General features: G+C 40.8%; 1 protein-coding gene across 9 annotated transcripts in view; it reads left to right on the plus strand.

Annotated features, from left to right (window-relative positions):
- LOC117678314 (zinc finger protein ZIC 4) overlaps nucleotides 1–15,859 on the plus strand; it is a 32,070-nt gene extending 16,211 nt beyond the window's left edge. The window contains exons 2-5 of one of the 9 annotated variants that reach the window (XR_015728597.1): nucleotides 950–1,286; nucleotides 3,613–3,738; nucleotides 13,459–13,535; nucleotides 15,559–15,859. Coding sequence is in view for 1 of the 9 variants with exons in the window: in XM_034439286.3 (XP_034295177.2) it covers nucleotides 950–1,401 (452 nt within the window). In the remaining 8 variants the exon portion in view is untranslated. Of the gene's footprint in view, nucleotides 1–949; nucleotides 3,030–3,612; nucleotides 3,739–6,134; nucleotides 7,573–7,744; nucleotides 8,007–13,458; nucleotides 13,536–15,558 lie in introns of those variants that run through there. The other 8 variants (XR_015728599.1, XR_004594988.3, XR_015728598.1 and 5 more) reach the window with 8 other exon arrangements.
- The last annotated feature ends 1,206 nt before the right edge of the window (nucleotides 15,860–17,065 follow it).

Consider the following 17,065-nt stretch of genomic DNA (forward strand, 5'->3'; position numbering starts at 1 on the left):
ATCCAGGGGTAGCATGCCAACAAGCATGCACACACACACACACACACACACACACACACACACACACACACACGCACCTTGCAGAAAGCTGGTATACATTTATGCATGTACACATAAGCTGTTCCAAAAGGTTGGATTTCCTTTTGGCCTTTTGTCAGCACAGTATTGCATCCCAAACCCTATGTAAATTATGGTTTCCAGAGAAAGCCAAATATTATGTTTCCTGTCTGATTGTGGATATATAAGTGCATGGCTGCAGGCATATGGGGTTACTTGATGGAAGCGTGAAAGGGGAAAGAGCGGTATTCCACCAGAAGTCTGTGATCTTTGGTTATGAATTGTGGGTACGACCAGCTATGTATAGTACTGTAGCTGTTTCTAAAACAACAGATAGCAGAGGCCATTTGTAAATAATGGTGCATTTGGGGAGGGAGATTAGAGGATAAGGGGATTCTGGAAGAGATTATGACCTGCAAAACTTTGGTTAAAAAGAGTCAACTTGGTTGCCTTCAACGCACTGTGTTGCCGCCATCTTGACTTTTTTGACTACACCCTGCCAGCATGCAACTAGCTGTCCTGAAGGGGGAATTCTCTTGCTCCAGAGCAGCCCCTTTCTCTGTGAAAGGAGAAAATGCTTACTTCTTGTGGGAGGGAGACACTGATAGTTTTAGAGATCTCCTTGAATCCCGGCAGGCATGAATTTGCACCGGAACATCCGGCCCCGTTTCCAGAAGGGAAAAGTGTCCCCAGAAGCTCAATGGTTGGAGAGGAAAGGAAATGGGGTTACAGCAGTGGAAATAGCCTCTTTTCTTCCCCACCCACTCCCCAAAAAGATAGTATGCCTCCACACACACACACACCCCACTATTTTCCAGACGACACCCCCCCCCCCTTTTTCCCTCCCGGGCCTTTTCTGCCAAGTCTCCCAGGACTGCCTCTCTCTTTGCAGGCGAGAAGCCCTTCAAATGCGAGTTCGAGGGCTGCGAGAGACGCTTTGCCAACAGCAGCGACCGGAAGAAGCATTCCCACGTGCACACCAGCGACAAACCCTACAACTGTAAAGTGCGGGGCTGCGACAAGTCGTACACCCATCCCAGCTCTTTGAGGAAGCACATGAAGGTCCACTGCAAATCCCCGCCTCCCAGCTCCGGCTACGAGTCGTCCACTCCTTCACTGGTCTCTCCCTCGTCCGACTGCGGCCGGGACCCCCCTCAACCGCCGCCGCCGCCCCCGCCGCCGCCCCCAGCGGCCTCCTCCACGCAGGCGGCAGCCAACCTGAGCGAATGGTACGTGTGTCAGAGCTCCGGGACCAGCGGCATCCCGACGCCACCCAGTAACTCTCCTTCGCCCCACGCAGGAGAGGCCGCGTTCACAAACTGCGACCCCGGCCCCAATTATTAACGCCGCTGGCTGTAGGACTGCCCGTCGCCAACCAGACCGCCGCCGCCGCCTTCTTTCCGAGCTCTTTCGGGACTTTGACCAGGGTCTTGGAGAAGGGGCGGAAACCGACCCGAGACTGGGAAACCCCTCCACCCCACCCCACTCCACCCGGTTCCCCCGTATCCCTCTTGCCCCTTCCCTTCTCCCGGGCACCTTTGATCAGAATTGCTGCACTGGCCATCGGAGAGAAGACGCACTGTGGGGGGAAAGATAATGAAGAAAAACAAATCTCCTCCCTGCTTTTGTATTTATTATGGTGCCAAGAGCACAAGACGACAGCCCCCTCCTCCCCCTTAACGTCTTTTCCCACGACTTCATGGTTTTTTTGTTTCTTTTTTTCTTTTTAATTATGAGCATTATTTTATTTTTCACCCCATCCTGAACCTGCTTGGATCGCTTTCTTCCCAACGTTTACAGAAGTGTCAGAGTCGACACAGCTTTTTTTTTTTTTTTGTATCAATGAACCAAAGTGTTTTCCTACGGATTTCTAGTTGTACAGTCGCGATCTTCGGTGCTGGTACCTCGTGACCGTGTTTTTCTTGGACTCTTTTGTTCCCTGGTGGCTTTTAGTTTTGTTTTTCATTTTGACTGGGTGTGTGTGTATGCGTGCGTGTGCGCGTGTGTGTGGCGTGCGTTTGCTTTCTGAGGAAAGGGTTATCTATAAATATGTTACTGGTTAGCCAACTGTACAGCGATCAATTAAATACTTTGATTAATTTACCAGCTCTGTTGACATTTTTTGGGGAAAGAAACCCTCTTTACTGCCCCGATTTAACCAGTCTACTCTGCCCACTTGTTACTAATAAAACAGACCCAAGGGTGGCTTAATGATTTGTGGTACATTTTAATTTACACAACTAATGGATTTTAAACGCACAAACACATTCTCCTCTGTTCTCCCACTCCTGCTCCCCGTGTTATTTCTGTGAATTCTTGCAATTCCTTAGTGAGTGGAAAGTGAGATCCATATTAAAGTGAGAAGGAGTTGTTATGAGTGGTGTCATTGTGCTGATTCTTGAATTGTCCAGAAATTCAACATGTAGATTCCCCTCCCAAATGATGGAGTAAACACAGTGGCAATTTTGTTTTGAAATGCACAAAGGTTATGTAAAATTGTGAGGTTTTTTTGTAATGGTAAAAATAAATGGTTTTTTTTCCAAATCTCTAGCATATCAAGAGGCTACTTCTGAGTCCTCCTTATTTTTTACCCCTTTTTTCTTATTTTCCAGCTGAGAGGGGCAAGAAGGAAAAACAGAATGCATTCCAGTTTGAGCATAGGGACAAAGCATCCTTGTGACGGTTCAGTTACTTACACCAGGCCCTAAGGCTATCAGGTCATCCTAAGAGTCCTATATCATTTGCTCATGATGTATTGTACTTCCAGTAGGGTTCCTGGGCTGCCCAGTTGATTCTGATCAATGCTAGGAAAACAGGGCTCATTTTTCTGAAGGTGCTCATTAGGATTTTGCTGCAATAGTTTCCATATGGACTATTCCCTCCATTATGTAGTAAAGATACAAACTATGTAATCCTCCTCTGAATGATTCTCCTATTAAAAGCATCTGTTTCTTCTACCTAGTGTCAGCAAACATATTTTTTCTGAACTTTTCATTTTTGGGGTGCAGCCCAATAAGTCCTCTGGAATTCAGTGGAACATCCTACAAGAGTGTGAACATGTAGGACTTACATCCAAAAACCACACAAATGTAATTTACATTTTTGCATTCCTACAGCTTCTCAGTTTTTCTGTTTTCAATTGTGGCCTGGGAATGGAGGAATATAAGATTCTTCAATCCTGTAAACTACATCCACAATATTATCCTATGTTGGCTGATTAAAAGCAATGGAAGAAGCTATCCAATGACTATATTATCCTGTTTATTAGTGTTTTAAAACTAAAAAGGATATATTCTGTATTTTCCACAGTTGTTTTCCTTCCTATTGTTGTTCAGTTCCTCTGATAGTGGAGGCAACCCAGGAAAGCAAAGCTATGGAGGCCTTTGGCAAATGGAGAAGATAAGCTCTACCTTGCCTGGAATTCTCAACTGAGCCTTTCTGGTTCCCATCTCCACCTCCAGTCCATGTCTTTTCTTCCCGATTTCTTTCTTTGCAGAAGCTCTGGTTTTGGATGTGCAGGCTAATCACCTTTAATTTTTCATTTGCTTGTTACAGATGTCTATCTCGTTGCTCTCAAGGTAATCTAGACAGAGGCAGCTGAAAAGCTCTGCATCTTATGCCTTAGACATCAAAGCAGGCTCTCGCAATGAAAGCATTTCTTCGCAACGGTGAATCTTCATGGTGAGTTAAGATTTCTATAGCAGTAGGCAAGTCATACTTTAAAAGCTTGAAAAGAGAAGTCTGGAGCTCCTCTAGCCTTTTCACAAGAAGGACATAATATTTAGGTCTAAGAGATTCTTCCTGCCATCACCCACCCCCAGCCTCTGATTTTCTAACAGTCCTCCCCAGCTGGCCCAACTTGGTCTTTATTGATTTTGTTTGAGCTTCCAGTCCAGTGCATGTGTGTGTGTGTATGTATGTATCAGAGAGTGTGAGTGTATACATCTATTTTTACCTCTACCTTTTTCTCAATCCTTTGTGTGTTTGTGATGGACATGGAATTTCCTCTCCTGTCCGACCTTTCCGGACCTTTCCAGGGCAAGGAAAACCCCACGCGAATGGGAGGCCTTGTTCCAACCCCATATTCAGAATGGATAAGAATGTCAGAAAGAAAAATGGGCCTGCTTGAATCACAGCCCGTCACTTCACTTTTGTTTCCCTTCTTCTGGGCCCTGATCAGAGACGGCCTTTGGGATTTGATGGCAACTTTTCTAAAGGCGAGGAAATGGGTTTGAAGGAGAGGGAAGAAAAGGAGAAAGGTCTAATCAAGACCGGCCTTGTTCAAAGGCTCTGATTTTAGGAGGGGGGGGCGGGGGGTGGAGTGATGATGGGGGCTGCAGGGGTGGAAAGTGTGAGCTTTATGGTGCATCAACATGCCACGTTAGGATCGCTATGGTAATGAGCAGTGCAAAAGCAGGCACCCTTGAAAGGAAGGCACACTTCATTCGAGACAGTCTATTAAGACACATTTGTGCTGACCTCTGGTTTTCATGCTAGCTTAATGCATTCAATCGGCTCTTCCTCCATCTCGTCCCCTTCAGCTTGCCAGACCGGCTTGCCCTCTCGAAGGAAAGCCTTTGTGGCAGAATCTTGGGCCACTGTGATTAAGAGAAATGGGGAGGAGGAGGGAGCTATCGAAGAGTTATCAATATTAGTAGATGGAACCTTTGCAGCTGTAGAATGTGGTGGCATTATCACTATAGAGGTTGGTGGCATTATCTCCAAGGCAAGGCATTTTAAGATCAGGAATACAGCTCTCTGAAAACAGCTTTAAAGCAACCCCCCCAGGGTCAAAAAAGAAGAAGACGACTGTTGCCAGCAAGTCAAGTCTGGGACAGTTTCAATATGGAGCAGGAATTTTATTCTTTAGTAAGCTCACATATAGTTCTGCTCCTTTATCCCCCTTTTTAAAATCCCTTTCCAAGTATCTTCCCATCAGTCCTGATAATGTTTATTGTTTTTGGCCATGGAAATAGGAGATTTGTCTGGTCAATGATACAGGAATATTGGTCTTTTTCCATATTTAAATACTCTATCCCTTAAATTGTTTGGGGTTCCATTCTGTTTATTAGTGAGAATTTTCTTTTTTAAAAAGAAGATGAGTCATCCCTAAATGAATATACTAATACAGCTATATATTCCGTAGACCACTGTGTATCACTATATAGCTCTACTATGTTGAAGCAAAAGTTAAAACAGAAAGAGATGGCTCTTTGTTTAGTTTTACCAATAAAGGCTGTGTGATCTTTAGAATGCCTGGCATTTTTTTTTTCCTTGAAAGAAGCAAGTAAACAAGTCATAAATCACAGAGGTGGTTTTAAAAAGGGAGTCCTATTTTGCCAGGCTCCAGAACTTGACATTGCCAAGTCTGAGGCCATGGCAGTGGGTATATGATCCCAAGAAAGTTAGAAGTCCATGTTCCGGTAATTGTCTCAGTGTTTATTTTATCCAAGTACTCCAATGAATAGGGGAAAAATAAACACACTGGGAGGAGGGATACAAACAGTTGAGTCGTCTTTAGTGCTAGCCCTTGTGGCTGAATAAAAAAGGATGGTCCAATTGCTATTGAACTGAGAAATCTTTGAAGTGGGAAGTTATTATCTGAGAAATTCCTTTTCGTCGTCCTAACAACGCTTATGAAACGTAAAAAGGTCCTTTGTCAGCGATTTGTTCTCCCCTCTGTCAAAGTCCCTCTGCCCCGTTAGCTGGGACCGTTTCTAAAGAGATGAATCCAACCTTCTTTTAAAGATAACGTTGAGATGGAGACAGAAGACGTCCTCACACACAATCAAATACCCATGTCCGGCTAGTTCTGTCTGCCACTCTGTAGGTGGAAGGATCATGTGGCTCAAGGGTGTGGAAGATGGAAGGAGGGGGACAAATACTCCCCATTTCTCACACACACACTGAACAACACATTCTTTTCCATTTCAGAACTAGTTATTTATATGAATGGCCTCTGTTCTCTGCCCACTATTTAAATTTTGGTGAACAACTCTAGTAATTAGATCTGTGACTTTTTCTACCATTTCATTAGACTAGTGTAATAGCTCATACACTTTTTTTTTTTTACACAGGCTGCCTCTTGGATAATGCTATAAATTCTGGCCAGAAGAACACTTTTTAACAACACCTCACTAAAAATAGCCATTTGCCTTCCAAGCAAAGGCTTTCATAATTTGCAGTATTTTATAGTCAAGCAGTAGAGAAAAAAAAGTTTCATCTGGACTCCACTTGGCGTGCACTCCACAGCTGAGAAAAGCAGCAACAGACTGATTACCTTATTGACAATTGATACTTATCTGTGAGCCAAAATTCAACAAACAAATTCATGCATTGCACATTTGGTAATTTGTATTTACCAAAAGCATTCTTGAGACTTTGGTTTTAAGACTTTGCATTTTAAGACTTTGATTCCATCCTGGTCCAATGAACCAAACTATGAGCTTAGTAGCCTTGCTGGATTTGTGCCAGACCAAGAGCTGAACTATAAGGAAAGGATTAACTGGTGCATATGAATTAAAAGATGTTTGGTTTTGCGTTATGGATGCACTTGGGAACTGTAATTCACAAGCAACCCACCACAGAATTTAGTGAAGCTGACAGCTCTCGGATGCCAGCCATTTGTTCCACAATCCCAAATCATAAATGGAGAGAATAAGACTGACTAAAATTGATTTCTTCATTTTCAGCAGTTAGGCATTTCTGTGGGACTCTAGTTTGCACCCTTAACAATAACAACAATAACAACCCAACATGCTTCTAGTTAAACAAAAGACATTTACTTGAGTAAAAATGTGAAGGACTAAGGTAATCTGTATTATCCAAACTTGGAAATAGGAATATATATATGGCACATATTAAAAACTTTTCATCAAAAATAGGAAAAGCTGCAAAAGCAGCGAGGAGATCTCAATCCATGTGCTAATTTCAACCCTTCTATAAACCCAGATTGCTTCAAAAGCTTGGGCTTTCTGCATTTGAAAGCAAGAGTATTTATTCAAGTTCTGTGTGATGCCATTTTTCTTTTCTTTATTATTACTTGTAATAGTACTCTTACTTTATTTCAGTACTACATTTTAAGAACTTTATCACTTTATCTCATCTTCCTTCCTCTCCCTTTTGCTAGAATGGACCACTTCTGTAAGTATGCCTTTGTTGGTTTATTTCTATACTCTACTCCATCACTTTTAAAGATGATGCCTGCGACCTGATACACCCTTATCTGGATGGATGTAAAGGCCACTGGATTCAATGGAGCTCCTTTTTCAAAAGACGTTAGAGAAATATGCCTTAACACTATAATAATGCCCCACACTAAACGTCTAACACTGTAAGGATGTATGTTTTGTACTAGGTGTGAAATATAGGTAGTGAAAAGTCTGTTTTGGCCTAGAATCGATGTAATGAATGTTTAAAATAAAAACAAATGTTAGACGAAAATGTAATTTACAGTCAATCTATAAGGTTTTTGTACTTTTAAAATATAACAAAATAAACCCCGCATGAGAAAAAGATAACTTGCTTCCTGGTTACTTAATTTATATTTACTTCTTTCTTTTCCATTCCAATTTTTTTTAAACAAGTGAAATTCAGTAGAAACGTTCGTCTCAAAATTAGGAAGGTTGAGCAAGAAGCTCCGCTTTTCACAGAAAGGCTTCGCTTAAAACTCTTACAAAAAATCCTGTCCCTAAAGTACAGGGCTGAGCTGAGTGAGAATTAAGCCACATACATTAATGCAAAGAATCAATCACGGCTCTTATTACATCACTCCCGCATTCGCACACACGAGGCTCTAAGCGGATCTGTGAAACCTCGTCTCGCGGCTGCTCCGACCCCCCCCCCATTCCGCTGCGCATGCGCGATGACTGGCCGAGAACTTCAAAGGCGTTGCTTTTCAGCGGCTCGCCCCTTGGCTTTTTCCTGCTCAGAAATGCTACTTGTGTAAGGTTAGAGCGAGTCCCCTCGAAATCAGCAGGATTTACTCCACGGGAGGCATATCCGGGATCAGACTGCTTCGCTTTACCGGGCTTACATAAAAGGAAGTCCTACTAAAATCATAATGGATGCGGGGGGGGGGATTGATGGGGGAAGGGGGGGGAGGAAGGCGAGCGAGCAGGCTTGTTACAATCGACAGGTGCTTTCTTGGTAAATGGGGGGGGTGGGCTGCCTACTTCATCTGTGGTTCTCGCTGTCTGTTTTCTTCACGTCTTTGGTTAACTTTAGCCTCTCCAGAGAAACACAGCCGGCGACCGTCCGGATCCCAGGAGATCCAGGTCATTGGGGAAGGAGCTCACGGGAGGGATAGTGATAAAGGGGAGAAGGTAGACTGTTCCGTCCCAAGTCAGTTCGACGGGAAAGAAGCGTGAGTGACAAAGGGTTTTTCAACCTCACCCAACTCCATGGAGAGGTTTTCTCTCGACCCCTCCCTCCCCCCCAGGCTGTGGTCAGCTAGCCAGAGAGGATCCTGTGAGTAGCAGGGCAAGAGGCGTGTGGACATTCCTCCCTGGTCTTTCAATAGACCCGGCGGCCTTTTCCTTCTTTCAATGAAGGCAACTCATTTCCTCTCCTGTTGCTTTCCTGCCTCGGTCCCCGCGCGCAAGCCCCTGCATTGTGCGAATGCATTCATTAAGGACCATTCATTCCCCACCCCCCACCCCCACAAAGTCCAATTGTATCTTTAGGAAATGAAGATTAGGAATATATATATATATATATATATATCCCATATATATATCCCATATATATATATATATTTCAACTCATGCACATTGTAGTTGGGACCGGCGGGGGGGGGGGGAATCCCAGCAGAAGAATGAGCTGGCGGGCTCTTAGCCTCTCTCTCTCTCTCCCCCCCCGCCTTTTTTTTTTTTTTAATTTGATTTATATGCCGCCCTTCTCCGGAGACTCAGGGCGGCTTACAATGCGTTAAGCAATAGCCTTCATACTTTTGTATATTTATACAAAGTCAGCTTATTGCCCCCACAAATTGGGTCCTCATTTAACCTACCTTAGAAAGGATGGAAGGCTGAGTCAACCTTGAGCCTGGTGAGATTCGAACCTGCAGAAATTGCAGGCAGCTGTGTTAATAACAGGGTGCATTAAACCACTGTACTACCAAGGCCTTCACTCTCTCCAGTGGATGGGTGATTCTGGACATGCGGCCTTCTGGCCCTTTGCCTGGGAAGGTTAGAGGGCAGCGCCTGTCCTCAGTTGAGTGCAGCGCTTCAAGTCGCAGGCCGGTTGGCTTTCAACCCACAGAACCACCTATCCCGTCCGGATTTAAAGCCTGGCATCACCTCCTAAACCGAGGAAAGGCTCTTTGCTGCCGGAGTCACGCTTATTCCGAAGTGACCTTAAAATCGCCAAGACGTGGAAAGGAACGAGGAAAGATAAGCAGAAAGGCAGATTAAAAAAGTAACACTTATGCAAAAAAAGACTGAGTTGATTAAAGGACCCCAAAGGAGAAAGGGATGAAAAAAGATCTACTTCGGAGTAAATGGGAGGAATAGTTTTTTTTTCCTTCCTTACCTCCCACTCGTTTCATGGTTACATACCACCCAACATGATCTGCGTTTCAATGCACTCCAAAGGAAGAATGGAATGAACTGCCAATACCGTAATAATGTAATAATATATGAAAAACAGGCTACAGTTTGGGTCCATTGATACATGGAAAGCCTACATAAAATTGTCTACTGCCATTTCAGAGTCATAGCCAACATCATAAAGAAGGGAAGCTGTACTAGAAATTAATAGGACCCAAATCAGGAATTCTGAAATAAATCTTAAAATGTCTTCACCAAAATCTTGATTTGTTTTGTCACACACACACACACGCGCACACACACACAATAAAACAACTGATTAATATCAGCTCAGGTTACTTAAGTTATTTTTGGTTTCTTTGTACTCACATAGATGTAGGCTATCTCCCTTGAATTTATTTTCTAAATTTAGATGAAATTGAATTAAGCACATAAATGCCTTTAATTCACATTTTTCCATTCAGCCTAAAAAAACCTTTTTTAGGTTTTGAAGATGACAATGGATTGCTACTTAAAATGGAATATTAAAATGTGTTCTTTTCCAAAAGCATTGATAGACCACGTGGGGTTTTTTAAAACCCTGATAATTTTTAAACTCAGGGTGGTTTAATTGTTTTATCAAAAGGACAATTATTGCAATTACTGAAATTTCCCATACACTTACAAGAACTACATGGAGACCAAATAAAATTTGGTAGTCCAGGTACCTTGTTATATTTCAAAGGTTGGTTTTTAAAAAAACATCTATATTAGTAATGTTTTGCTTTCACTGACAGACAGATCTATTCAAAGTTCAGTTTCTTCCATTGTGAATTAACCTTTGAACCTTGGTTAAATCTTCAACAAATCTTATATAGCTAGCTTTCAAAATGCAATTTTAATAAATTCTAATCAGACTATTTCTTGAAAACTGCTACTAATATTTTAGTCAAACAAACTTTTATTTAGCAACAAAGAAATAACCCCTTCAATATTTCAAAATGCCACAGATCTTAGTAGGCATTTATCAGGAAAGATCTTCAAAAATGTGTTTCAAGTTATAATAAGTGGTATTTTCTTTCATTTCTTTCAGTCAAGACACATCATTAATTCAACATGTTCACCCCAGTCCCAAACCTGACATTTCTTTAAGATATATAAGGCTGCAGTCCTTAATATACTTACTAGAGAGAAATTCCTGTTGGTCTTAATGGCATTTATTTTAGAATAAGCCTACATGAAATTTATGCAGTGGAAGACATATATCTGATGATATAGCACTTTTCTCTGTAACTTTCTCCAAGAACGCAATACATAAGCAAGTTAAGCAAAGAATATCACTGGACTTAAGCCTTCATTTCCAGGAAAGATCAGTTGGGTTAAATTCAGATCATCATTCTTAGATAGCATAGTTAAATTAAAAGCTAAGAACTATTCTTCATTGAAAATTTTCCTTACCAGAGTGAAGAAACCCAAATTATTCCATTCCACACAAAATCAATTACTCTGGAGTATTTATCTTGCTTTATTGGCTTAGAATGAATCTATGTAAAGACAACTGAAAATATACTTTGGAATTCTATTGAAATGTAAAATTTGTATTTTTGCTTAGCATTTAACAATAACATTTTCTTCCTTTGAAGGAACTGTTATTGTAAACAAGAATATGGTAGCACACTGATAAATTTGATCTCAACTGCAAATAAATGTATTTCTCCTATATCTGAGTCTGCTCTGGGGAAGAATGGTGGTAAGCCAGTCACACTGATAAGAAAGAAAGAATCAGGGTGTTTTTTTTTCCTTGTCCAGGAAGTGGATCAACCTAAAAAGAGGGAAAACAGTTTAAAAATTTCAGACACCCTTTTAGTGTGAAATATCATTTCATTGTATGAAGTTAAAAAGAGGGTCGATAATCCAACTTCCGGAAAGCATTCTGAATTATTTCAGCAGACTCTTTTAAAGGGGATTAGCAAGGCTTTAGGCCTTCTGTTTTATTCAATCTCTGATTTTATGTTATAATTACGAGATGTAAAGCCTCTTGAATTAGTATGCAGCCGAAGTCCAGACATTATGCAGGTGCTATTCTAATCATTCAGCTTTTAATTAAGGGACGAGGTAAGAAAACAGAATAATAAAAACACTTTTGTGAGAGCTGAGAAAATCGTGAGCGACTGCATGAATGAAGCTTTTATACCTTCTCCTGACAGGTCAGACACCAATTGCCTGACTTACGACCTTTTCTTGGTGAAACAAGGCTGAACAGCTTTCTCACCTTGTTCCCATTATATGGCTTTTATATTCTTGGAGAACTTATGGAAATGCCAGAAAGATTCTTGCTGAAATTAGAGGGTGGGGGAAGAGAGTAGCCATAGATATTTCCATAATAAAGGATAGTAGTTTATAAGAAATTACTTCCTCTCTGAATGTTCACAAATGGGTGGCCAGCGTGTGTATAACTTGATGGCCACATACGTTCATTATTTGTCTTCTTAAGAGTTTTTCTAGGTAACCCTGTCAGAAGGCATGAGGATGGGAGGGAGAGAGAGAAGGGAAGGGTAATTGCCATGGAATTAGCATTTGTGGTGGAGTGTTCGAGGCAGGTCTTTAGCAGTTTTGCATATCCCATAACTGTAAATTATGGAATGGAAGTAACGTCATTGTTTGCAATGCCACTGAATTTAGGTAACTCTGCAGAAGGTTGCAGCATGCCATCCCCTCTGAAATTTACTCTTAAAACAGGCCAATCTGTCCACCTTTTGAACAAAAGATTATTAGACTACAGTTTTAACTATGTTTACTTATTCACAAGTTAGTTCTTTTGCAATGGTTGAATCTGCTTTTTGAACCAATTCAACCTTATGCCTGTTTATTCAAAAGGTAAATTTGGAACCTTTGTCCAGGACCTTGAAAATTCATTGTTTTGTGGTTTCCTTGCTGGACCACAGGCTTGCCTAAAGATCATTAATAGGGGCAGAGCACAGACAAAATAGTCACTGTGCCCAGGATCAGGATTCAAAAATATTTTTGCTGTGCCTGTGGCTTCAAAATGCAGGGCTTCATTAGATCTATTTGAAGTGACTAGCTAAACAAATGTTTTTTTTTTCTCCTTCTACAAGCCTCATTTTTTTTTATTCAGCCTTTGGACTGGTAAATGCTGGAAAAAGAAGTTCCCCAATCAGTTTTCAATCAGATGCAATTCCTGGATGGGTAGCCCTTCCTGTCTTTTGCAACAAATACAGCAAGCTAAATGAAACCCAGAAAGGACACTGAGTCAGGTGCCTTAACAGCAAATGAATGGCACTAATTCCAGTTTTATGCTTTGAGAGCATAATTTAATCTTTGTATTATAAACAACAGATCTGACTTTTTGTTAGCTATTTATGTCTAAGCTGATGCCCAGGCATAATTTCTAACCCTTAGAAATTAGGTAACCAAATTGACAATCCTTTGTATTCTTGTAATACCCTGAGAATAAACTTATTTGAATTCAGTGGGGCTTACTATTAATTTATTGGCAAACAACAACAACAACAATCATTCTGCCCAACTCACAGCCTGAGCTGCTTCACAGCTAGTCCAAAGATGGCTAACTAAAAGCCTAGTTTTCTACTTGTCCACTCAGAAATAAGTCCCATTGTATTGAGTGGGACATTCTTCCAGATTCTGGTATTTGCCTGATAAAGGGCCCATAGGATTGCAAGCTCTCTATCCCCATAACAATGGTAGATACCTCCCTTGCTTTGCAGACATCAGAGAAAAACCTTGATATTATAAGAATGTGTTGTCAATAATTTAAATGAACCTTTGCTATTCCAGTTTGCAAACTAGGCTGTATGTACAGAGTTTTTTGTTTCTCTTTCCAATTTATTATCAGATTGACCCAAGTACAGTTTATGTCTCCATCCATCCATCTCCTTTGAACCTGACTTTCATGAACATTGGGATTCACAGGTAAATTTGTAATTTGATTATTTGTGTTAACCTTTTTTTTTTTTTTTGAAGCTAGGTGTGCATATGCATATGTGTATATGTGCAGGTCTAAATTCTTCAGGTCAAAATAATCTATCCCCATTTGTATGCCAACTGGTTCTACAGTAGTGGCCAAAATTGTGGAAACCTTTTGGGAAAAGTATATTTTTGAGGTTTGATGGCTAATAACACTTTTTTGGGGGAGTAGTACCATAAAATTATATATCAATGGAAAGATAATTTAATCAAGGATGTAATGCTTTTCAACCTTTGTTTGAAAGATAAAAGTGGCTTTTTTCGTAGAATTCTACATTTTAGGCCAAATTCCTGCAGTCTGCACCGAACAGTCCTTGTACTCAACTTCACACTGCATTGCGCCATTTCATCTTGCATACACCGAGATTATTTTCTTCTGTCACTTATGCACAGTCTCTTAATTCTTCTATCATCACTTGCTATTGTGCACCTTTTCCTGCCTTTACCAGTCTAGTTTTGTAGTGACTGAGTCTCCTTATACCTCTTCAAAAACTTAGAAATGCCACCTTTGGTTAAGTTTCCACCAATTTTTCTTCTAATTTCTTTATAACTGTAGCCTTGTTCACTTAATAATACTATTTTACATCACTTTCTGGGTGACCAGTCAACTCTTTACACCATTACTTTAATTTTATTACATTTTACAAGCTCACTATATGAAAGAACACAAACAAACTCCAACCAACAATTTGATAGTCTAAGACATAACACACTGGCAAATGTCCTCCTCTTAACTTCAATACATGACATCAATAACTGAATCCTACTGTGATCTGATTGGCTCATTGCCAAAACAAGATGACACCTGATTGGCTCTCTAAACACTCATGCTCATTGGCTACAATCAGATGAAGGAAAACTACCTGATATCAACCCAAGCAAGTTGTGCTTCCTTTTTCTGGTTATTTGGCTATAACCTTTCATAGACTACAGATAATTGAACAAACTTTATTGCATTACATTCTTGATTAAATTATCTTTCCATTGATATATAATTTTATGGGACTTCTAAAAAAAAGTGGCATTATTAACAGAGATGGGATTCAGCTGGTTCTGTTCGGTTTGGGAAAACCGGTAGTGGCAACTGCAGAAGGCTCCGCCCACCCGCCCTCACGTAATGCGACACCTCTGCATATCGTGTCATTCAGCAGGGTAAGTGAATCCCACCTCTGGTTATTAGCCATCAAACCTAAAAAATACACTTTCCCCAAAAGGTTTCCACAATTTTGGCCACAACTGTATTTGTACATAAATAAGGAAAGGGGTGTTTGTCTATTACATTGCAAATGGGAGATCAGGAGCAGGTTGAGGATTGGCTGGGCTTTGGAGCACTGGATGCAAATATAGGAGCCACTGAAGGAAGAGGGATCTTTTGTAGTTGACTTTCTTTATCCAAATACAAAACTCTCTCTCTCTCCTGCATGTATCTTTCATTTCATCCCCTCCTCCTCCACCCCCCCCTTTCACAGCTTTGCTCAGTGGCTGTAAATGAATCAATTCGGACTGCTGGGGGACTCCCCACTTCTCCAGAAGACAATGCCAAGTATTAGGATATCAGACCCACTCAAAATGATCACACATTCAATGATTTTACTTTTCACGGATGAAGAGTCCTGGTTTTTCTTTTCCTCCCCCACCCATCACCCCCTGCCCCTCTTTTTCCTTCCCATGTAAATCAAGACCCTTCCTTATTAAGGCCTAGCACTAATCTCCAACAACCTTCACATAATGTGGCACACCACTTCGCACCTGCATTCTGAATAGAGGGGGCTTTTCAATGGAAGACACGCTTGTTGGCCTTGCCCCTCAAAGAAGTTGTCTGAATAAGTCAAGGTCCTTGAATGCCCAGCCTTGTTTTCTCTTGCTCTCCTTTGATCAGGGAAAAATAGCTCCTAATTTGTCCCTTTTTTCGTTGTAACATCATTTTGAAGTCTCTTTCTTTTTCTTTTTGCTTTACTCTCTTTTTAAGCAGGAAAAGTTACCCCAAAATGAAGCACCTCACCTCCTTCGGCTGAAAGACAACAGAGACAATATACAAACATCATTTGCTTAATGTAGGAAACAGGTTTGCCACTTTGGGGGTGCCAGTGCATTCCAGATATTTGTAAGTCTCACATCTTTATCAAGTATCCACCTGTTTTTCCATTTGTAAACTTGTTTTTCAGAGGAAAGTGGTAATACCCATTTTCACAATTTTCAAGCAGAAGAAAAACCAAATTCTGGGCATCAACCCAAATTCATTGTATTAAAATAAAACAGTCAAAGACTAACTGATGCAGCTGGATATTTATAGCATTCTTACAGGCAAATACATCCTTTTTTAAAAAAAAATGTGTGTGATAGAAAAGTATGTGAGGCACAAAAGTGCTTTGTTTAATTCTAGAAATCTAATCAATTACAGCAAATTATTCTGTGCAACACTAAAATTGCCAAAGCAGTCACTCTTTCTAAGAGTAAACCCTACTGACCTTGATCTACTCAGTATTCTAGGATTGCCCTGAGAAACTTCTATTAAAAAGAAAGGATGGAGGAAAAAGAAAAACAATGAAAAAGAAGCACTTTTGTTAGAGCTAGGTCCTATTTACACACACATCTGAGTAAATTTAGCTGGATTTCATGGGTCTAATTTTTAAGTAAACCTTCCCATTTTGAATACAAATGACACAATTTCTCTATAACCATGCAGAGGCTTTGACAATGCAATGTAATGGTAACCATCTGAATGCATGTTCTTTCTAAGAAAACATGAATTGTGTGAGCATTCCTAAGTTCATTGCCTTGTTGATATTTGTGCAGCTGTGCTGGCAGCAATAATGCAGTAGCAACATTATTCATCCTACATAGCCAGGATAATTTAGTTTACTTATTGCAGCTATTATTAGATTGTCTTTCAATTATATTGATTCCTCCAATGAGCTCAGAGTTAAATTTGAATAGGATACACAGAACAATAACACAATCAAACAGTACAGGACAATGGAATAGTGAAGAAACAATAACAGATATTAAATTTGTTAAAAAAACAAAAAGACAGTTTTATCAGAGTGAGCTGCACTGAATCCAAAGGGACTGTACATCCAAATGAATATGCATATGTTTCACCTAAAATGTTATATGTGTAGGATTATGGGAAGACAAACCCTTGCTTTCAATAGTCCAGAATGTATGGTTCTGTGAAGGCTCAGTGTGCACTTGTCTCCTGCAGGAGCTGCACTGGCTGTTGATTTGCTTCCAGGTCCAATTCAAAGTGCTGGTTTTTACCTTCAAAGCCCTACATGGCTTGGGACCTAGTTACTCGAAGGACCATCTTTTCCTGGTCTACCTGACCTACCAGAACAGAGGAGGCAGGGAATGCGACTGGTCTCCTCTCCAAAAGAGGTCCATCTAGCGGGATCAAGAAGAAGAGCCTTCTCTGGTTCCCTCCCTGTGGAACATCATCCTCATGAAGAGAAGATTGGCCCCCACTTTGACACTCT

This window comes from Pantherophis guttatus, chromosome 6 (genome assembly GCF_059756535.1).
Source record: "Pantherophis guttatus breed Tessera chromosome 6, ASM5975653v1, whole genome shotgun sequence".
In the NCBI taxonomy this organism is placed as follows: Eukaryota; Metazoa; Chordata; class Lepidosauria; order Squamata; family Colubridae; genus Pantherophis; species Pantherophis guttatus.